Source organism: Moschus berezovskii, chromosome 19 (assembly GCF_049115385.1).
Source record: "Moschus berezovskii isolate FMDL1 chromosome 19, NW_MosBer_1.0, whole genome shotgun sequence".
Classification (NCBI taxonomy): Eukaryota; Metazoa; Chordata; class Mammalia; order Artiodactyla; family Moschidae; genus Moschus; species Moschus berezovskii.
Genome location: NC_142478.1, coordinates 63,575,779 through 63,599,590, shown reverse-complemented (window position 1 = coordinate 63,599,590; position 23,812 = coordinate 63,575,779). Strand labels below are relative to the sequence as shown.

Genomic DNA, 23,812 nt, shown 5'->3' with positions numbered 1-23,812 from the left:
CCAATGCAGCCAAAATAAATAAGTAAATAAAAATAAATAAAACATTTTTAAAAGTAGCTTTAAAAAAAAGAACGTCAGTGAAGTAAGTCAGAAAGAAAAACACCAATACAGCATATTAACGCATATATATGTAATTTAGAAAGATGGTAGTGATGACCCTATATGCGAGACAGCAAAAGAGACACAGATGTAAAGAACAGACTGTTGGACTCTGTGGGAGAAGACGAGAGTGGGATGATCTGAGAGAGTAGCATTGAAACATGTATATTACCACATGTGAAACAGATCACCAGTCCAAGCTCGATGCATGAAACAGGGCACTCAAAGCCAGTGCAGTGGGACAACCCTGAGGGATGGGAAGGGGAGGGAGGTGGGAGGGGGGTTCAGGATGGGGGACACATGTACACCCATGGCTGACTCATGTCAATGTATGGCAAAAACCACTACAATATTGCAAAGTAATTAGCCTCCAATTAAAATAAATTAATTAATTAAAAGAAAAAAAAAACAACCATCAGCTCACAATTATTCCTCAGGTTCCCCATCTGTAAAATGGGTTTATATAACAGTGCCTACTTAATAATGATCCTAAAAAGGTTGTGGCCTGGAACTAGGCAGGGCTCCCTGAAATATAATATGAAACAGCATCTCTGCGCCGGGACCTGTGCTCTACAGGACATTCTTAACCCCTGTTTGTGCCTGAAGAGGCATACTGCAGGCATCTGGGCTCCAGCCCATCCAGCAGCGGGTGTGCTGGGAGTCGAGCCAGGGGGTCTGATGGGCTGATGCTGCTCAGGCCTTCCAGATCCAGGGAGTTTGGATAGGCTTCAGGTAAGTCTGGAAAGCCCAGTCTCACCGGGTCAGCTCCCCAGCCCCATGTTTGGACGCATGACAGCTCTTCCCTCTTTCAAACCGTGACTTTGGTAAATGTCAAATAGCCAAACTGTGTTCCTGTTCTCATGTCAAAAGAGAAGGTCCAGGCACCACTGGACTTTGAAAGGCGTCGTGTTGGCTGACGGGGCTTTGAGATCCAACAGGCAGCACTCTGAAGACGGGGCCACGGACCATCTGGAGCAAAACAGGGCTGGTTTATTAAGTCAACCCAGTGTTGATTTCATAGTCTCTTCACACCAAGCCGAAGAGGTCCAATCGTGGGCTCCAATCTACAGAGGTTTGTTGTGAGGTTTACAGGCACTGACTAAGTAACTTGCCCTTAATCATAAACATGTGAAAATGGCAAAGATCAGATTTATCTCACTAGTCTGACTCTGAAAATCACAGGCGTAAGCAGGAGGTTGCACAGTCCCCTCCCCTTATGTCTGTCTTCCCGAACCTTCACCTAAATGAGCAGCCTTCTCTTTACTTCCTCCTGGGATTCACTTCGCTGCCGCCCATGGGGTGCTCACCAAGCACCAATTGTGCTCAGGAACTTAGTACCATTTACAAAGTGAGAAACTGACGCCCAGAGAGACTTAGGACACCTGCCTGAGGTCATCCAGGAAGCTGGTGGCAGAGTTGAGGCTCAAATCTGTTTCCCTGGCCCCACTGCCCGCATCCACACCTTCGATTCTGCCTTGGAAAATGTGCCACCGGAAATTTCCTGCCTTAACTTCCCCTCTGAACTCAGATAGCTTAGGAAGACGTCATGCATTTCTCATCAGGCAAAGGAAATTATGAGATGTCTCAGACAACAGCCTAGGAGATTTAAAGAGGGGATGCACAGGAGACAAAATCGATCATGATTTTCTCTTCTCCCTCTCTGCCTTTTTTTTATTTTTGGTATTGATTTGGAAAAGAAAGAAGAGCTCAGAATCCACTTGGGAAAAACCTTGCCCAAGGACTAAAGAGCACATCAAATTCCAAGGAGGTTCCCTGGAGTGTAGGTTGTAGGCTTATAATACAACCAAGACTCTGAAAGCATACTCCCTGACTACCCCTGACAACATAAACTTGGCTTTATCCTTTTGGGGTAATATTTCCTTTTCAGCAGCTAAAAAGAATGAGGCTGTTCTAGGGTCATGAAAAGACATCTAGAATGTATGCTTCTGTAGCGCACAGGGACCTCTACTCAACAGTATGTAACAACTAAATAGGAAAAGAATCTGAAAAATAATCAAAACATGTATCTGTATGACTGATTCACTCTACTTACTGTACACCTTAAACTAACACAACATTGTTCATTAACTGTGAAAGTGAAAATCGCTCAATTGTGTCCGACTCTTTGCAGCCACATGACTATACAGTCCATGGAACTCTCCAGGCCAGAACACTGGAGTGGGGAGCCTTTCCCTTCACCAGGGATCTTCCCAAATGAGGAACTGAACCCAGGTCTCTCACATTGCAGGCGGATTCTTTACCAGCTGAGCTACCAGGGAAGCCCTTTCATTAACTATATTCCTATATAAAATAAAAAGTTTAAAAATACAATATATTCTAAAATTTTAAGAAATACAAGTTGCAAAACAGGTACAGTATGATATCAACAATTAAAAGTAAAAGCAAAACTCTGTATTTGTGTGTTTGTGCAAGTGTAAATAAATAAATGCGTCTGAACATTTCAAATAAGCTTTCCCCAAGGAAGGGGCTAGAACTTGGCAGAGATGTGTCAAAGGAATCTTTAGCTGTACCAGAATGGTTTGACTCTCTTACAGGCCCTCAGTCTCTCAATGCACTGCTTACATTTTAAAAATAAATATACATGTATTTAGGTGGATTTCCTTTTTTCAAGGGAAAGAAGAAGAAAAGAAAGTGGCCAGGTGGGCAGTGCAGTCGCACTCACCTTTCCTCTTGGTGCAATGGTAAATTTGGCTGTGCTCCTGGGGCAGCGGGTACGGGTTGGGTGGGGGCAGGAGGTCCTGGGAGGGGCCAGACACGCCATTCTCACACTGGTACTGGGACCCCAAGTTGGATGAGGCAGACAGAACTCGAGGCTCACTGCTGAAAGGACTGTGGTTGGAGGCCACTTTCTGCCTCACTGTGCTCCTTGGAACCACAGGATATTCTTTACTGAAAGAGAGAAGATACAAAATAACATTGATCAGTGGCATGATAGAGATCTTTTCATTATCTGAATCACAGGGTCAAAGAATCCACTGGGGGGAAAAAAATCACAGAATAAGAAACAAAGGGATCTTTGATGAATGGAGAGATACAGTTATACTCAAGTGCATCCTATGTCATGGACATATACATTTAGTCACCATTTTTTCATGTCTTATACATTAGGCAAGTAGGTTCATGAACAGTTCTATACATATGCCAAAAGGTAAATGAGCACCCCCAGTTCAGAATTCCTTCTAAAAATCAACAAACACATGTCAGCTGAAATATTTCACCCTATTCTAGATGTTTTTTAATTCCTTAATTCAAATGCTAAAGATCTGAGAAGTCACTGAGACTTAACTTCTTGGTCTCCATCTTTAAAATGGCGCTGTGGTCTTTCCCTAACATTAGTCAAGCGTGGCAGCTGACCTTCTAGGGTAGTCACAGAAAAATCTAGGTCACCCCGATCTGAAGAGTTTGCTGCCTGTGCCTTAGAATTTCCTTTTGAGTTGCTGTACTTGTTGCCTCTGACAATACTTAACTTCACTGTCCCTTGGTTTCCCACCTGTAAAAAAGGGATAATAAACAAAACCTAGGTTCAAAGGATTGCTGAGAGAAGAAATGAGTTAATACATGTGAAAGCCTTACAGTGGCGTTTGTCACAACAAATGACAGCCATCAGCAGGACTGTCACCGTTTTGGAGACACAGTGCGTGGGTGGGGGGCAGGAAGAGGGAAAGAAAGAGGACAGAGGAGATCGAGAACAGAGCATGGTGTCTAAGGAGAGGCAGGTCCAGAGTCAGCCCTCATCTCCACCACTGGACCGCAGCCTTTCTAAACCTCAGCTTACGATGCCATATGGATAGTCCCTACCAAAGCGCTCAAAATCTGGTCCCTCATACTCCCTTTTTATTATTTTTATTTACTTATTCATTGGCTGTGCCGGGTCTTCGTTGCTGCGTGGGCTTTCTCTAGTTGCAGTGAGCGGGGGCTACTCTTTGCTTACGGTGCATGGGCTTCTCATCACAGTGGCTTCCCCGGCTGCAGAGCATGGGCTCTAGGTGCGTAGGCTTCAGTAGTTGTGGCACATGGGCTTAGTTGCTCCATGGCATGTGGGATCCTCCCAGACCAGGCATTGAACCCATGTCTCCTGCATTGGCAGGTGGATTCTTCACCACTGGACCACCAGGGAAATTCCTGGTCCCTCACACTCCTATGATAGGCTCCCTTCCCTTTAGCTTTCAGGTATTCCTATTTTTGTCCTCATAAGAGCTTGGGCAATTCAACAGAAACCTGTCCTGGCAAGGAGGAAAGTGGAGCTGAGTATCACCAAGAGCCCCAAAGGAAGCCAGGTGAGTGACGGAGGGACTGAGTGAGAATCTGCAGAGAGCTCAAAGGTAAAAGGAAGAATTGGCAGAAATATCCAGGGTATTAAAGAAGAGAACAGTTCAACCCACACATCCTCACATCCACGAAGGGAAGAGGGCTGCCAGTGTTTGGGATCAGAAAGGATATCTTGCGCAGGACAGTAACAAGTACAGCGGGCATAAGGTGATCTGCCTATCTCTTCTGGAAGGCAATATGATATCACCCTCCTTTTTTTTCTTCTTTTTTTGGCCACACCACGCAACTTGCAGAATGTTAGTTCCCAGACCAGGGATTCAATCCAGGGCCATGGGAGTGAAATCACTGAGTCCTAACCACCTGATCACCAGGGAATTTCTGATAGCGTTCATTTTTGAAATTTTTAATAAAGTGGACCAAGCAATCCCATTACTATGGATTTTCCTAAGAAGGTAAGTATGAGGATTTTTCTCCACTGCATTTTCTATGAAAGTGAAAGTATCCAGTTGCTTGGTCACGTCCGACTCTTTGCAACCCTATGGACTGTAGCCCGTCCAGGATCCTCTGTCCATGGTATTCTCCAGGCAAGAAGACTGGAGTGGGTTGCCATTTCCTTCTCCAGAACAGAGGGAAGAAACTGGAAACAATCTAAATGTCCTCATTAACGGTTAAGTCAACTTTGACAGAGCTAGATGATGGAATATTCATGCAACCTTTGAAAATAATGAGAAGCCTGTTTATGAATAAATTCATAAATCTGAGCAAGATAAACGAAGTTAAAGAGGCAGGATATAACATGATCTAAATTATGAAATAGATCCCACTGGTCCCTCCAGAAGCTGGGGTTATGGGGAAACTTTTAGATCAACTTAATACTTTTTTGCAGGCTTTCCTTGTGGCTCAGTGGTAAAGAACCTACCTGCCAATGCAGAAGACCCGGGTTCCATCCCTGGGTTGGGAAGACACCCTGGAGAAAGAAATGGCAACCCATTCCAGTATTCTTGCCTAGGAAATCCCATGGACAGAGAAGCCTGGCGGGCTACAGTCCATAGGGTTGCAAAAGCGCTGGACACGACTGAGCTACTAAATAACATTACTTTTTGCACATCTGCATTGGTTGATTCTTTTTACAGTGAGCCTTATGAAGTTTCTGGAAAAGGAAATGGCAACCCACTCCAGTATTGTTGCCTAGAGAATCCCATGGACGAGGAGCCTGGCAGGCTACTCGTCCATGGGGTCACAAGAGTCGGACACAACTTAGTAACTAAACCACCACCACCATTTATGAAGTTTAGATGAATATTTCCATGTTGAAAATAATAATGATTACTAATTGTTAATAGAATATTATATAAACAAAATTTTAATTACAGCAGAGCAGAAGGACTAGTCTAGGAGGGACACACGCAAAATAAAGGAAAGGTCTGCAGCCTCCTGAACGACAACACGCGACCCTCCAGGTTCTCCATTCATCCTCCCCATGTCCCCCACCCTCCACACCACCTTGGGCAACGAAAGGCAATGGAAACAGAGGTGAAATTCACAGGGGAAGATCTTGCTTGGCTGGAAAGCAAAATGAAAATGAAGTAGAAAATATTCAAAGCGTCTCCCACATTTCTCCCAAGAGGGGTCCCTGGGAGTGAGAGAAGGACAGAAGAGGATTTGAATCTGATCTCATCATCTGTGGATCCAGAAAAGCTGCTACTTCTGGGGAAATGTCCATTCTAATTTTTTTTAACGTTTTTAAAAAGTGCTTCCTTGTCTTTTTTTTTCTTTTCTTTTGGCCCTGCAGCATGTGGGATCTCAGTTCCCCAAGCAGGTATGGAAGCTTTGCCTTCTGCAGTGGGAGCACAGGATCTTAACCACTGGACCACCCAAAAAAGTCCTGAAATGCCCATTTTTCATGCAATCCACTGGGTCTTCCATCCCACTGAGCCTGTAGCTCCCCTAGTCCAATATCCTTGCTAATTCAGCTAGGATAAAGCAGGTCACCTAGCTAAGCCTCACCTGCAAAATGGGGAAATAAAGAGATGATCTGGAGAAACCGCAGCAGCCAGCCCTGAGTCCCCAGACACCTTCCCTTCCCTGATAACCCACTCACTGGACTCTGATTTTTATTTGAGTATCTAAGAATCAGGGTGTAGTGGGAAGAAGGATACTAGATTCAGGCAAAAGTGCATTCTGGATCAGACCTACCATCTTAATAGCTGTGTGATCTTAGACAAGACACTCGATCTCTCTGAGCATCAGTTATCTCTCAAGATTGTTGAAATTATCCAACAACATACTCTAGAAAATGTCTGGCACATAGTAGAAGCTGTCATAACTGCCGTTACAAGATGACTCGCGCTTTCAGCTCATAAAATTTCTCAGGAGGGAGCCGTGCCATAAGCCTGTCTCCTGAACGTGGAGGTCTCAACTTTGGGGAAAAACTTAGGGGTGTAAACTTGGATTTTCAAAATGATGTCTTTATTTTCAGTAATCCCGAATTGGAATTCAGTATTTCTTTCTGTGATGGGTGTCGGCAGCAAGCCACAGTTGAGTTAGCAGCCCTAGCGACTGTCATCAACAGAAACAAAATAACTTCCTATCTTGCTGCAGCTGTACAGGTCTCCAGATACCACTTACGCTCATGATGACTTCAAAATTACAGTCATTTTCAATCTGCTACTAGGCCCCCATTACTTAAGACATTTATAAAGTGCATATGTTACTATGTCGCCATTTAGAAAACAGTTTGATCACTCTGTGTTAATATAATGGGCTTCCTTGGCAATCACTGCATCTTATTTTATACATTTAATCAGATTCTTCTGAGAAGGGATTCCTAAGCTTCCCCAGACTGCCAGAGAAGCCCAGGGCCCTAACTAGGATAAGAATCCTTCTATAGAAGAAACATGAATCAGGAAATCCTGAACTTAGCTATGATGTTTGCTGTGAACCAACCATTCTTTACCTTATTCCATTTTTAATTGAATTCTTTGCCTAAATGAGCTTTGCCTTACTCTGAGTAATAACAGGCATGACATTAAGGGGTTTGTGGTGCAAGGTCCTCTAATGCAATTAAAATAAAAATACTTATCTATTCAAATTTTTTAAAAGTACCCCTGAAATTACCCCACGTACAAAGAGCACAATGCCTAGCACATTTTGAAGGATGCTGCATTCACCCCCTTCATCCTCTCTGTGACCCTCTGAAGTGGGGACTGCTCTTATCCCCATTGTACAGATTAGAAAACCGAGGCCCAGGGAGATGAAATAACTTGCTCAGGGTCCCAGAACTAGAAAGAGATACCACCAGAATTCTAACCCAACCATCGCCAAATTACCTCGAGACAATTTCCTACTGACCTCTTTCCGTTTTTAAAACATAATATGCTTTTAGGGGTGCAGGGGTTTGGAGCCTGAGACTCCTCTCTCATTTCACCCACCTCTCAGGGGTGCGACAATCTCTCACTCTGGGCCCCTGCCTTTGTTTGTCATCACAAACCACGTCAGAGTAACCAGACAGGGGACAACAGAGTGTCTGCCAAGTTTCCGTGAGGTTACAGACACCCTCATGACACCCTGGGGTCTCCGAACCCAGCTTTCCTGTGGACTGTGTCATTTCAGAACTAAAGCTGGAGCCATACTGAGCAGCTCCACTGCTCCGACTCTCCCCCTGGGGCCAGGAGGCTGAAAGGAATGAAATTAGCTTTATAGTTCTCGCTTGGCGGCTGAAGCTACGTAATGGAAAAAAAGAAGAAGAAGAAGAAAAATCATTATAATAATAAAACAAAAAAGCTGTCAAATCTCACTGGCAATTCAATTTAGATCTTGCTTAGTTCGAGTACTGAGCTGTCAGAGATCCAACAGGGACGGGGAAGTCTCTTTTTAGTTTGATATTCTTAATGGGGATGGTTATTTTTTTTTAATTAAAGAAAATAACTCTTAAAAAATGTTGGCTGAGGGAATTTACAAGAGAATATATCAATGGACTCCGTGGAATTCTCCCTTCCGGCACTGCCAGATTGCAAAATTACCCTCTGGAAAAGCCAAATCCTGCTTTTGATTACTAACACTCACAGAAGTGGGAAAGGCACATTATCTCAATAACCATGTGTCCCTCTCAGTATGCTTCTCTCTGAGGAGCTTGAAACATCAGCCCACCATCGGCCACGCAGGTCTCTCCTGGTGTCTGCGATACAGCATCCCCAAATCCGCCTGGCAGGTGTCAAAATCGGTGTGTGGAGAGCAGTGACTTCTCAGTCAGGACGGGGTTACAGAGGAAAAGAGGAGGAAATGGTCCCAATAAACACCATTTGGGATCATTTCTCTTTTTCTGACCATGCCACGTGGCTTGTGGGATCTTAGTTCCCCAACCAGGGATTGAACCTGCGTCCTCAACAGTGAAAGCACAGAGTCCTAACCACTGGGCCACCAGGAAATTCTCAGGATCAATTTTCCTGGGCTCATCAACACACGAAACAAAGGAACTCGTGAGTAGCAACACAGCAAAAGCCTCTAAAGTCCCCACGAGGAGAACATGACCTATTTTCTTCTACATCATTCAAATATACAGGCAGCATCATTCAAGATTACAGGCAGCAGAGAATTAAAGGGACAGCTGAAAAGCCCTCGTGGTTCTGGGGAGACAGTAGCAACTGGGGGCTATTGTTTTCACCAGCATCATCATTATCAGCATGACCATTCTCACCACTACCTTCGTCATCCTCATCTTCCTCCTTATCATTTACATTGGTTTTTTTTTTTTTTTTTTTGGTGCATCCTACTGTTCCAGCCACTGCTGTTGTTTTTTAATCACTCAGTCATGTCTGACTCTTTTGCAACCCTATGGACTGTAGTCCACCAGGCTCCTCTGTCTATGGGGATTCTCCAGGCAAGAACACTGGAGTGGGTTGCCATTCCCTTCTCCAGGGGCTCTTCCCAACCCAGGGATCGAACCCACATCTCCTGCATTGCAGACGGATTCTTTTCCACTGAGTCATGGGGGCAACTCTCCAGCCACTGCACCGGTTGACTTACATGCTTTCCCTCATTTGATCCTGGCAAGAATCCCATTTCATCCATATGATGACATTTACTTTAGAGACAGAGAAAAGAAATGAGACTCAGAGAGGTTGAGCAACTTGTTCCAGATCACCCAGCTAAGACGAGTTAAAGCTGAGCTGCACCCAAGGTTAGTACTATTCCAAAGCTTTTCCCAACTTACACTTGACAGGGAATCGTTGCCTTCCCATCACAGCTAGGGCAACAAGACACTTTCTGTCACACAGAGCATCTTTGAGGGTACCAGAGTTAGGTATTGGTTTTATCAAGTAACATCAACCTCTACCAATCCAACTGTCCATCATTCCTGCTTTACCAAAAGTCAAATCCCACTGCACTGGCTGACACAGACACGATCTACCCAGTCTGGACACAGAGACCTGAGTACCCCAGTTTACCCTGGGTATCAGGGCCACCAACCAGCTTCTCCCGGCTCCACCACTCTCTCACATTCTGTTCCACGTGAGCGGATGCAATGAATGACGCCATTGTCGCCGGCTCTGGGTTGTAAAACGTTACAAGGGAATATTGAAATCCACAGCCAAACGGCATCGCAGCCGGCCTCCAGCTAACGAAGGGCCCCGAGAATGTTTTCCACTGCAGCTGACTGAATCGGCCTTTTCACGGGAGCAGGTGGCAGGGGCGCTGGGGTGCTGAGCAGGGGGTGAGTTTCTGTTGTTGTTTTCCCCTGGCGATGCTTACTCAGTTTCTGGCAGCCTTTCTCCAACGACTAAAGCAGTGCACTAGGGCAAGGCTGGGGACTGTAAAATCTGTTCTCACAAGCAAATTCCTCCTCTTGCTAGCACTTTAATCTGCCATCAGAATGAAAAGAGGACATTCCCCCCACCCCACGAGCGCCTTCCCAATTTATTAACTTTCTGATACGCTTGGGGAAATGATTCCGATCTAACGTGTGTGGACCCTCAAGGGATGGGGCAGTTCACTCCAAGCAGGATTTTAGCTCAGCAAATAATCATCATTCCCTCGTTCTCATCTACAAAGTGCTTCGCGACCATTTTATGACTCAGGTCTCACCCCACCAGCGAGGTGAAGAAAAGCACTGAACTCTAGCTGCTCCATATTGCTGGTCAGACCAGGGGGGGACACGAAGAAGTGACAAGAATTCCCACCATTGATTCTAACAGGGCCATCTGACGTGAGCAGCACCAAGAATCTCAAAGGTTGGGATTTCCCTGGCAGTTCAGTGATTAAGACTCTGAGCTTCCACTGCAGGGGGCATGGGTTCAATCCCTGATCAGGGAACTAAGATCCCCCATGCCATATGGCATGACCAAAAAAAAAAGAAAGAAACTCAAAGGCAACACCCTCACTGGCCAAGAGCGCCCAGCATTCATGATGACTTTGGTGGGAGACCCTGGGGTTCCCAAAGTAAATCTGCATAGCTTCATATCAGGGTATGAATTTTGAGTTGCGACTCTGAAGTCAGAATGCATAGATGTGCTTGCCTTTGATGGTACACAGCCACCAATTTGGCCACTGCGGGGCTGGCTAAGTTCTTCCCTTCTCTGAGCCTCAGTCTCTTGTCTATAAAATGGAAATAGTCAGAATCATCCCCTTCTTGGGTGGTCAAAAGATACAATGCTTGAAAAGGCTTAGCATATATTGGAGACACATTGCTCCATAAATCCCAGCTTATAAACCACGTGATTGTATTTTGAAGCAAACATTCTTACCTTGCCAGGGCTTCACCTGATTTATGAATTCCACTCCCCATGCCATCCCAAATACCAGATAATTAGAGCTTGTCAATTTTTCTAAGGAGAAGTCCATGCTTGCATCTGCTACTCAAAAGGGGTCCCAGGATCTCTTGTTCTCCCCAGGAAAAAAAAAAAAAGCCTTATGCAAAGGGTAAACAGTGTATGGTTTCCTTTACATAAAATTCTATAACAGACAAACCTAACCAGCAGTTTAAAAAAAGAAAATCAGAATATTAATTGTTTCTGGTGGGGAGGTGAAAGAGGAATCACTGGGAAGGGGCATGAGGGAACTCTCTGGGTGAAGGAATGTTTTACATTATGATAAGGACTTGGGTTTCACAGGTCTATGCATTTGTCAAGAAATGAATGGTGCACTTAAGATCTGTGCATTTCACGGTATGTAGACTTTACCTGAAACAGAGAATCATGAACAAAAATTGAATCCGTGTTAATGGCATGTCTACTGAAGCAGACAAGGATGAAAGGTGCTCACAGATGCAACTGAGTGTGAAATGCATCAAAAAAAAAAATAATGGGGGAGGGGAGGGACGCTCAGGAGGGAGGTGCTGTATGCATAATTATGGCCAATTTGCATTGCTGTATGGCAGAAACCAACACGAACAATGTAAAGCAATTTTATTCCAATTAAAAAGTAAATTTAAAAAAATAAGAAATTAAAAAAAAATAAGATGGTAGATGGATGGATGGATTGGGGAACAGGTAGACTGGTGGATGGATAAATGTATGTATGCATGGATGGATGAACAGATAAATAGATGGATTGGTGGATGGATGGATAGATCAGTGGATGGATGTGTGACAGAGCAAACATATAGCGAAATGTTAATTGCAGAACCAAATCAGCGTGCGTATGGGTGGTCTCCGTGCAATTCTCCCCTGTTTTCCATTCTTACATTCTTCATAATATACACCAGGACACACTGTCGGGACTTCCAATGCTCAGCCAAAGTTGGCCACCAAGTAGAGAAACGGGTTCCTTTTTATGAAACAGCCCAGCCCATGAGCTCCGTTTGCAGAAGGTAAGGTCACACATTATTTTCTGCACGTCTTTGCTCATTTTGTAGGGCCAAGAAATTATCCAGGTCTGACCAGGGACCCCTCCATCAAATAACTTGATAAAGGACAGTTTTGGACCCTCTCCCGAGAGCCACTGATTCAGAACCTCTGAGGGTGAGACCCAGAAACCTGCTTTTTTCACCAGCCTCCCCACCCCCAGCTAATTGTGATGTCTGCCAAAAGTTTGAGAAACAACGCTTAGGGGGGATCTGCCCTCAGACACTGTCCCTGAAGAGCGGGTTCACTGGGGGAGCGGAGGGCCGGGTACGGTGCTGCAGATGAATGACAGACGAGGCCTCTCGGGACAAACCTCCACTCACAGCTTAGGCTGGCTTGGCCTCCCAGACATAAAGAGCCTTCCTGTTTCACATAAATTCACACTTTCCCAGGGGAAGCCACAGGCATAGCCAAAAGTACAGCAAGGAGTGTGGAGTTAATGTCATCTCCAGAATGTTCGCTGCCCTGGAGATCATATCTCATTAACTGGACATCCCCATGGGTTTCCCCCGTGGCTCAGACAGTAAAGAACCTGCCTGCCAATGCAGGAGACATAAGAGACACGAGTTCGATCCCTGAGTTGGAAAGATCCCCTGGAGGAGGGCATGGCAATCCACTCCAGTATTCCTGCCTAGAGAATCCCCATGGACAGAGGAGCCTGGCAGGCTACAGTCCTTGGGGTTGCAAAGAGTTGGACATGACTGAGTGACTAAACACATCAGCTTTAACCACAGCATGAGAATACAAGAGCGCTGAGCCTTCTTTTTGAAAACTGACCATCTGAAGTTAGGAGCTGAACAGTCATTTAAAATTAGGAAGGCGGGGGCAGGGGGGGTTGCTGGAAAACAAGGGATGGCTCCAGTGGAAGGATTTTAATGTTTTTTAAAAAAGGTTTTAAAATCTTTAATATTTATTTATTTATTTGGCTGTGCTGGGTCTTAGTTGCAGTACTTGGGATCTAGCTTCCCAACCAGGGATCAAACTCAGGGATCCCTGCACTGGGATCACAGAATCTTAGCCCCTGAACTACCAGGAAAGTCCTGGATTTTAACCTTTTAAGGATCCCAAACCCTATGAATTCCTCAAAATTGCCTGACATTTTTTCTTCTATTTATATATTATGAGCTTTTCAGAGTTCTTGCTTTAATTGGATTTTCCAAAGGGATCCTAGATACTGATTAAGAAGCCTAACCCTCAAGGTAGAAGAGGAGGAGGTGGCCTGCCCTGCAGAGGCAGGGGACAATGGTCTGTTTCTCACGTGGGTGGACAGAGACGTCCCCAACCTGGGGCTGACAAAACCTACTTGCTCTACCTGGGACAACCTGGACTCCTGGCTCTCCTATCTGCTCTCTGGTTGCTGTTCTTTTTCAGTCGCGCAGTCACGTCCAACTGGTCACAGTCTCATGGACTGCAGCACACCAGGCTTCCCTTTCCTTCACGATCTCCCAGAGTTTGCTCAAACTCATGTCCACTGAGTTGATGACATTATCCAAGCATCTCATCTCTGTCACCCCCTTCTCCTCCTGCCCTCAATCTTTCCCAGCATCAGGGTCTTTTCCAATGAGTCAGCTCTTCACATCAGGTGGCCAAAGTATTGGAACTTCGGCATCAGTCCTTCCAGGCCAACCAGAGACTCCAGGGACCCCAGCTCTGGATATCACTTCCTGCCGAAGCATCGGCAGTCCACAAGAAGACTGAAGAAGAAGAGGCCCCCTCAATTCTCCCCTGAAGAGCTCTGAAGCCGCACCACTGGGCTCGGCCAGTCTCCCCATTGTACTCCACAAATGCTTGTATGCCAGAAAGGCATTACTCATAGCCGCACTGTGTGAATTAAAGCAAGAAGTGCCCAAGGAAGCACTTTGCTGCTGCCTGTTCCTATTCTGGGGTTTGTCTTTCCAGAAAGACCAGCGGTAGCCTGCCAGGGCAGACAGGCAATTTCTTCCATCCTGAAGATGCTCACTGTCAAGCATCTGCACCTTAACTGGGTGTCGACCTGGCCTCAGACTTCAAGAGGGAGTGGATCCCATCTCCTCCTGACATGTTCCAGGTCACTCGAGCCCAGGGATGGTGCCAGCTACTCCTAGGCAATCTGGGGCAGTGTTAAATCACCCAGGCACACTCTCAGACTTCCTTCTGTCTACAGGGAGGATCTCTGGCTCTCCCAGAATCTAGGCCCATTAGTGAGTCTTGTTCAACCAACAGCAAGTAGCAGAAGAGAGACTACAGGCTCCCAAGGTGTAGTGAGCAAAGGCCCTCTCAAGGTTCTCAAAGGACAGCCCGCCACCATGGAGGAAGTCCATGCTGGATGGGCCACATGCACACATTCCAGGGGACCACCCAGACGAGCTCCCAGCCAAAAGCCAGTGTCAACTGCGGTCATGGAGATGCGCCATCTTGGACACCCAGCCTTGTCTAGCCGTCAGATACGTGCAGCAGTCCCCACTAAAACGTGACAGCAATCAACACCTGTCCAGAAGCATCCTTCCCAACCCCCAAACCCTGAGCTAAACCCAAGTGCCTCCCTGGGGATTTCTGGCTTCCCCTTGCGCACAGTGACAATGAGCAATGCCTGGCCTTTCCACCCGAAGCAGCATTTAGGAAGTGGTCCTGAGCGGGAGTAGGTTGTTAAGTGGACAGAATCCGGAGACCTGTGATGGTCTCTGAGCTCCTCATGGGAGGACCGAGGCTGCTGGTACGTCCTCCCCCTTGCGTGGGCACAGAGGTTTCAGAAGCGAAGTGCTGGAGCTCTGGCTGTCCTGGATTCACAGTCTCTTGCAGCAATGATGAGCCAGCTCACAGCCCAGGGTTTCGCAGCCGGTAGATGGGAAATTTAGGAGTGGAGTCATTCATTGCATAGCAATAGTAATTAGGACACCAGTCTTACCTCACCTCATCTGTGCAACAGCCCCAGAGGTAGGTGCTGTAATTATCTTCCTTTTACAGATGAGATAGAGATAGGGGAGCCCCAGGGCTCATCGGTGTGCTAGCCAGGACCCCAGCTCCAGAGCCTGCTTTAGTATTGGTGGACCCTGCCCCTCGGCGCATGGATTCACCTTTGCACCCTCAGGACCTGGCACAGAGTAAGCCCTGAAAGAATGGGTGTCCGCTGAAGAAGAAAGCAACAGATGCAAAACTGAATAAATAAATGAGTCTCCGGGTGGGGGGGTTCAGGATGGGAGACACATGTACACTTCTAGCTGATTCATGTCAATGTATGTCAAAAACCGCTACAATATTGTCATTAGCCTCCAATTAAAATAAATTAATTAAAAAAAATAAACACAAGTGAGTCTCCAGGCTGCAGGTTTCTGCAAAAGCGGGAAGGTTAAACCAGATGCTGCCTCCCGGGGTCCCTTCTACCGCTGGAATCCCATGCTTCTAGGGACAGTGTTCCCTGTCACAGTGCCATGGCAGCTGGCTTTCAGAGATCTTTAGAGGCTGGCGCCTCCTCCAGAGCCCAAAACGGGTGGATCCCTGCGCACTCCTCCAATCCAAACCAGAAAGCCCTTCCTCTCAACAGATTCAAATCCCATTCACCAGGACTTCCCTGGTGGTCCACTGGTTAAGAATCCACATTCCAATGCAGGACACATGGGTTCAATTCCTGTGAGGGGAACTAAGATCCCCATATGCGTCAGAGCAACTAAACCCGAGCACCTCAACCAGAGGGAAGCCTGCATGCCGCAATGAAGATCCTGCGTGCAGCAAGGAAGACCTGACACAGCTGAAAATAAAATAGAAAAACTAAAAAACACGAGCTAGCAAAAAGAAAAAACCCCATTCATCCCACAAAACCTGACTCCCATCCTCTCGATAAAAGCACCTCCCTGCACTCAGAGGCCCTGCCCTTGGCCCCACCGTGACCTTTGACTCCCAGGAAGTTCCCATTCAGCTTTGACAGTGAAGTGCCTACGCTTTCTCATCAGGGTCAGCATTTAGGTGCATCTCCCGAATTTCTGTGATTTGCATATCACCTTGATGACGTTGGCCAAATCTTCATACCAGCTCTTCTGCTATTTAGTTCGTGGGAAGATCCCCTGGAGAAGGAAGTGGCAACTCACTCCAGTATTCTTGCCTGGAAAATTCCATGGGCAGAGGAGCCTGGCGGGCTACAGCCCATGGGGTCACAAAGAGTATTTTCCCTAAATAACCAGCCTTAGCTTGCCTTCCCTTCTCCCTCCCTCCTTTCTTTTCCTTCTTCCCTTCCCTCCTTCAAACTTAGTCTTGGGGACCTCCCAGGCAGTCCAGTGATTAAGATTCTGTGTTTTGTGGGCATGAGTTCGATCCCTGGTCATGAAACTAAGATCCCAAATGCAGTGCAGCGCAGCCAAAGAAAAAGTCAATAAAAGAGAACTTAGTTTTATTCTAAACAATACTGTCTATGAAATCAGCCTGATGTGTCTAGTATCTGTGGGCACCCTCTAAAGTCATCTGTCACCAGGGGAGGGGGCACCTGCAATTTGGGAAATATTGGTTTTTTTAGGATAAGATGTTTTTAAGCCACAGATTAACCTTTCCAAATAACCTTGGCACATATTTTAATCAGTCGGCTAGAGACAGGATTTGCAAAATGATTTTATTTTCTTCTTCCTGCTTTCCCTTCACTCTCCCATTTTCAGTATAAGCAGTTATCGCTTGTGTAACTAGAAACTATACATAAACTTTGGAAAATAACTAAGATACCCTCCACATGTTCCAAACACAGATTGCTGGGTGAAGAGAGGTGAGGAGGGTGAGTGCCCAGACATTTGCCAAGCTAATCCAAAGGTTATTTATGTGGGATCACGGCAGAGTTAAGGTTCAACCCTCCATCACCCCACCCCTCTCCCTCCGTCCGTTCCGATTGTTGGAATTAGAGGAAATTTCATTCCTCCCGCTTTGCTGCCTGAGCCAGCTGTCACCGGGTGTGTGGGGGACAGGAAACAGGATTACAAGATCAACAGTGAGCCCGCCGTTCCAGCCAGGCTGTTATCAGAGCCGTCTCCGGAGAGCCATCTTCCCCACTTGTCACTACCAACTGTGACCTGGGAGTTGGGACCACAGCCCAGACTCAATTCTGAACAAGGGCAGAACTAGGAGTAATGAGTAGTTGTCCCCAACTCGGATCATATTTTGGAGCATGGACTAAGAACCAAGCACCCTTCAGGCATTCTCTCATATAGTTCTTATAAGAACCTCCGAAAGGAGAAGCTATCTTTATTTATGTACATTTTACAGATGAGGATACTGAGGCTCCCCGCAGTAACATCACTTGCCTGAGGTCACCTGCTGATACACGCAGAGCAAGGACTGAACCCAGGTTTGTTTGACTCCAAAACCTACTGGAGCCTCTCTGCTTTGTTCCTTCTCCCCACCAGGGGACAGCTCCAGAGAACTAGGTGGATGACCCTGTCCACTCTCCCACCCTGGAGAGTGGTCAGTCCAACCCTCTTTGTTTCCCAATGCAACTCCTCACGCGGCCACGAAGACACACCTGTCTGTGAGGCTGAGAGTTTCAGTCCAACATGTCAACCCCTGACACCTTACTGAGGACCAATCACCTTTCCTTCCTTCCAACTCCAGGTGCCTAGGTGGGAAGAAACCCACAGTCAGTGTGCAATAACCCTAGGGAGTAGTTTGGACATTCAGTTCAGACCTAAGCAGAGTCCTCTGCCTAAAGAGCTCACCAGGCACATGGTTCAGAGCTGGAGGAAAAGACTCCAGGATTGCTGACATGTGAGCTCTCAAGCACCTGTCCATCCCCCACTGTCTCTGCTTCCATTCCCATCATCCGTCCAACCAGCTTCCAAAGTGTGGGGCCCCGGCCTGACACAGAGAAACAGTGAGGGGTCCTAGGAATAGACACACCCGACCAGGCAGTCTGTGGCCAGAAGCAGCTCCCTGGAGGAAGGAACAGCTACAAGGAGAAATAGTTACAAGGAGGCTTTAGTGATGGGCAGGAGATGGAAGGGGAGGGGAAAAAGATGGAGCTTAGTTAGACCAACCGTGGTGTTCACGGGACCAAAAACAATGGATAGAGGACAGATTTGGAGCCGCTCCTTCAGCCTGATTGAAAGGGAGAGGGGACACCAATGAGGAACAAAGCTAAGGGGCGTAGCCAGACCTATGGGGAGGGCGTGGTCAAACACACCAAGGCGTCTGGGCCTGAGGCGCAGGGCAATAGGAGTGTGTGAGTCTGTGAAGAAATGTGTCTTATCTGTGCTGTACAAAGATGTCTTTGGGCTTCCCTGGGTAGCTCAGCTGGTAAAGAATCCGCCTGCAATGCAGGAGACCCCGGTTCCATTCCTGGGTCGGGAAGATCCCTTGGAGAAGGAAATGGCAACCCACTCCAGTGTTCTTGCCTGGAAAATTCCATGGACAGAGGAGCCTGGTGGGCTAGAGTCCATGGGGTCACAAAGAGTTGGACACGATTGAGCGGCTAAGCACAGGGACAAGATGGCTTTGGCAGCCGCCGGGAACATGTCTGGGAGGGGAAGAGAGCTGATGTCAGGTCTAAAGAGGTCAGGAGGCTGTGGCAGGTGAGGCTGCTGGTGGAAAGGCAGCCTAGATGGAGGAAGGAGGTGAATTGCGAGACACGATAAGAAGGCAGCATCTCCGTGACCAGGTGACTGGGTGAGATTGAGGGGGCTACCTGCAATACCTTAAACCCATAATCCCACCTGCCCTGGGCCTGGTGGAAAGAGGGGAAGAAGTAGGGGATGGAAAGAGCCCTTCCGTCCCCAGCTGCACAGCCTGGACCCCTACCTGCAGGATAACCAAGATGAGACTGTCCGTCAGTGGCTAAGCTGCCATGAGGACAAGATGACCATCAGGACAGGATGGGGTTTAGACACCATAGAAGCAAACACGTGGCTCCCTGAGCCTACAGCTCAAAATAGTTTGGCCTCTTTCACCTTCAAGTGATGTTTGTTATCAACTTTTCCACCGACCACAGGCTAAATTCAACTCCAACTTCCAAGTGAAGACACGTAAAGCTAAAAATATTTTGAAATAATAATTTAAGGACTTGGTTATTTTCACCACATAAAGCATCTTACAAGTCCACCGTCGTGAAGGAAATCAGTTATGAATGCAGGAATTCATATGAGTCTGGTGTACCTGTGCCACCTGAAGATAATGGCATATTTATTTGTTAAAAGCATGCAAAATTAGATCTGCTAAGCCCGCTATCTGAAAAAGATTTCTGCAGCATGTTATTTCTAAGCCCAACGTTTAAACCACAAAGCTGTGGGGCCTTTCTCTCCCTCCTCTTCTTGGGTCTCTTGTCCTCCTTTGAATGAGTACATGTGTCCATCTGCCCACCTCTCCCTTTTTGGGTTTTCCAGAAAGGATAAGGATAAGCTTCCTAAATGACCTCATTTTATTTTGAAATGCTAAACCCACCAAAATGGGAAGGAAAAAAAACAAACATTTCTTGGTCAAAAGGATCAAGATGTATTTCGAATTCTCTTGCCATATGGTAAGTTATTTTGGAACTCTACCAAGAGAATATTTGACAAAATTGGCAATGCCTGTACAATCTTTTCAAATCAAACCAAATTCCCACTATGTCCATTTGCCACAGCCCCTTCTATTCATCATATCAGCAACCAAGACCACAGGATATGTAAAAAGACCAAACAATTTTTATCACCAGCTTTTAATCCACCACCCCCCCCCCATGCCTGGGAGACCACGTGGTGTCAAGTTTGTATATCACCCCAAGAAAATCAAGCCATTAACTCCCCTTTCAATTACCAAGAGCTGTTGCCAAAAGAAAATCATTCATCGGCCGTGACTTATGGGAAGAAAGAAAGAGAGGACTTCACTAGAGAGGAAGACAGCAGAGAAAGAACAGAAAATTGTATCTTTTGCTCCCTGGGCAGACGGAGATGGTCAAGTTCCCTCACACACAGTCTTTCCCAAATCTACACACTCAGGAGTGTCTGATAGAGGAAACCACATGGAGGGTTTGGTTTATGCCGTAAAAATCCCACCTGCAACGCAGAAGCTGCAGGAGACACAGGTTCAACCCCTGGGTCAGGAAGATCCCTTGGAGGAGGGCACGGCAACCCATGCCAGTATTCTTGCCTGGAGAATCCCATGGACGGAGAAGCCCGGTGGACGACAGTGACGTGACCTGGCATGCACTCGTGCACATGAAGGGTTATTAGAAACTGGGATTCCAGGGGCTCTTTCTCGTTTCTCTCAACGGCAACAGGGCCCCATTTCTCTGGGCCTGGTCTCCCGGGGCTACTGGCTCACCCGGGTTATTGAATGACAAGGGATGCAGACAGCGGAGGACCGAGGATCCCACTTTCTTACCTTTGCATTCTCGACATTCTGTGTAGCTCCATGTCATCGCTGCCCCGGAATCCTTTGGCGAAGGGATTATTCTCAATCTTTAACTGGGTGATCTGTAGGAAGCAGAGAGAGAGTTCCGTGTTCACTTGGTTGCTATAAAACCACCTGGGGACCCGGCTAATGATAAGCGTCATGGAAACACAGTCTCTGGCAACCCAAAGAAGCAAATTAAGCCCGTCACGCCAACGGGACCCACCACTGCATTCAAACGGAGGCTGTGAAAAAAGTCCTAGATCAGATTGTCTTCAAAATGGGGGAAAAAACGTGGTTTCAGTTTGCCCATTAATTGGAGTCATACTCTGCATCATTCCAGCCAGATTGGCATTTTTGTCTCAATCATAGCATTTTGTGTTTCAAACACAATGCAGGCCTCAACACTTGGTCCTCCACCCCCTGGGAAAATCATATCATGTTGACACGATGTCAATTTCCTGCAGCGTGGCAATCTCCATTGGGAAGGACTTGATTATTGCTCTCGAAATCCTACTATGCCTCATTTCACATTCATTTCACAGTTTTCACAGAGTTTGCTAGTTCCAGTGAAAAGAAGGGTATCTAATTAAATAAAGAGCAACATACAGAATTATAATATATTCTATATATATTATAATGTATATGTAGCTCCAAACCTAACAGCTCCAAACCTTTTTAATTATATAAGGAAGAAAGAATCGTCTTCTGGGAATTTTTGTTGCAACATATAAAACTCACTGATAGAACGGGGTCTTTTGGTTCAAGGTCCATCAACACATATTCTTGAAACCATCAACATATTCTGTTAGCGTGAGTGTACAGTAGCAGATCTAGGTAAAAAAGGAGATCCCTATGAAGTTTGCCAGAAGTATGTCCCAAAAACTGTGTGTGAATTGAGTTTTTATATATCAGATCACTTTACAGACACCAAGGCAGTGTTCATCAGAGGTCATTCAAAAATCACTTCATCATCATTAATATACCTATATAGCCTTGGTCTACTAGTCTGCTTTATATTTTTATTAAATCAAACTACTATTTTTACTTCTTAGTATTTTGTTTGTTGTTATTTAGTCACTAAGTCGTGTCCGACTCTTTTACAACCCCAAGGAGTGTAACCCACCAGGCTCCTCTGTCCATGGGATTTTCCCAGGCAAGAATACTGGAGTGGGTTGTCATTTCCTTCTCCAGGGATCAAACCCACATCTCTTGCATTGATAGGCGGATTCTTTACCACTGAGCCACCAGGGAAGCCCAGTTTTTTATTTTCAATTTAACTACTGAATTATAATAACTGATTAAAATTTAAAGTAGTCATAATTATGTTCTGTTTTTACTGTTTTTTATTTATTCTTTCATATTTTTGGTCTTACTTGGATTGATTGTATGTATTTGTATTATTTCATTCTTCTTCCTCTATTGGCTTCTTAATGATTCTCTTCTTTTAAAACTTTTTATTTTGTATTGAGTATAGCCAATTTTAACAATGTTGTGATAGTTTCAAGTGACCAGAGAAGGGACTCAGCCATACATATACATGTATCCATTCTCCCCCAAGCTCCCCTCCCATCCAGGCTGCCATGTAACATTGAGCAGAGTTCACTGTGCTGTACAGTAGGTCCTTGTTGGTTATCCATTTTAAATAGACCACTGTGTACATGCCCAAAATCAAACCACCTTTTATTTAAATCTATTTTGTAAATATACTATATCACTTTTCTATATGTCAAAGTGGAAACACTTGCAAGTCAATAAAAAGATAGCAAGTGTATTAAATTCTCTCTACTGGTACCCCTAGAAAGTTCCAAACCGAAGGCCAGCCTTCCCTTTGTTGCAAGGGAAAATCCGACACTTTTACAGAAGTATTTAACATAAATCGGTACCGAAGTAAGTCTCCCTTTCTCCAGTAAATGAATAGAAAGATAGTTAGAACAAGAACAGATTTTTTTTCCTATGGTTCCATCATCTTCCGATCTGCACAGAGCCACCTTTTCTACCCCCAGCAGCATCTTTACAGATTTTGAGAAACCAAGAAGTTGCTTTCAGAAACCAGGCATAATTAATGAATGTACAGATTTGTCCATTTGGGGGCAAGAACATTTTGTTTTCTGCTAGACATGGTCTTATAGCATTTCCTTCTAACCCCAGGACTCTGTCATGAATATAAAATTACTATATATGAGTCTGTGTGCTCACAATGAAAATATATATAAACTTAACATTTTTTAAATGTTATGTGATTCCAACCGTATGACATTTTGGAAAAGGCAAAACTAGGGAAACAGCAAAAAGAGTAGCAGTTGCCAGGGGTTAGGAGGAAGGGGGAAATGAACAAGAGAAGCACAGAGGATTTGGGGGGCAATGAAATGATTTCTGCGGGATACATCACAGCGAAGACGTGTCATTACACATTTGTCTAAACCCACAGAATCTAGAGAATTCCCTGGCGATCGAGTGGTTAGGACTTGGAGCTTCCACTACAGGGGACACAGGTTTGATCCCTGGTCAGGGAAGTAAGATCCCATGAGTTGCATGGCACAACCAAAAAAAACCCCACAATCTACAACACCAAGAGTGAACTCTAAGGCAAACGACAGACTCTGGGTGACGATGTGTCAATGCAGGTTCATCAGTGGTATCATATGTCCCACTCTGAGGGTGGGGGTGGGGGTGATGCTGTTAGTAGGGAAGGTTGTACATGGCGGGGGGAAGCGGACAGAGGTTATACAAGACTCTGCTTCCCACTCAACTTTACTACGAACCTTAAACTGATCCAAAAAAATAAAATCAACTTTAAAACTTTTCAACTACGCGTGGGGATGTCTATGTATACACATTCCCTTCTCCTTCGTTTTTTTTTTTTTTAACCTGGTAACCCATTCCTGTAACTTTCTGACTTCAAATCGACTCTTCAGAGTATATAGAAATGTTTGTAAAACCTCTCTGGAAAACAGAAGAGACTAGCACAACACTGCAATCAACTTTACCTCAATAAAAAAAAATTTTTTGTTTAATACAAAATCTCTCTGGATAACAATCTTGAACACATACACTCCTCAACTCAGCCCCATCGCCTAGTGGGGCTTTCTTTCCCACACCAGTTTTATGACAGCAAAATGCAACCATAAAACCATAAAGCATTTTTAATGGTGAGGGGCGAGATGGAGAGATTCTCAAACTGTTGAGTAAAAATTAGATCAGTTTTCAAAAGGGTGGAGGGAATCCTTATCCCGATTTCTATGCCCCTCCCCCACCCATCCAGAGAC

General features: G+C 45.6%; 1 protein-coding gene across 6 annotated transcripts in view; it reads right to left on the bottom strand.

Moving 5' to 3' along the window:
• Positions 1-23,812, bottom strand: part of TBX5 (T-box transcription factor 5) — a 53,063-nt gene that overhangs the window by 10,618 nt on the left and 18,633 nt on the right. For all 6 annotated transcript variants that reach the window (XR_008683050.2, XM_055404698.2, XM_055404696.2 and 3 more), the window contains 2 exons: positions 20,535-20,626; positions 2,783-3,009 (listed from right to left, as the gene is read on the bottom strand). Coding sequence is in view for 5 of the 6 variants with exons in the window: in XM_055404698.2 (XP_055260673.1) it covers positions 2,783-3,009; positions 20,535-20,626 (319 nt within the window). In the remaining variant the exon portion in view is untranslated. The remainder of the gene's footprint in view (positions 1-2,782; positions 3,010-20,534; positions 20,627-23,812) is intronic.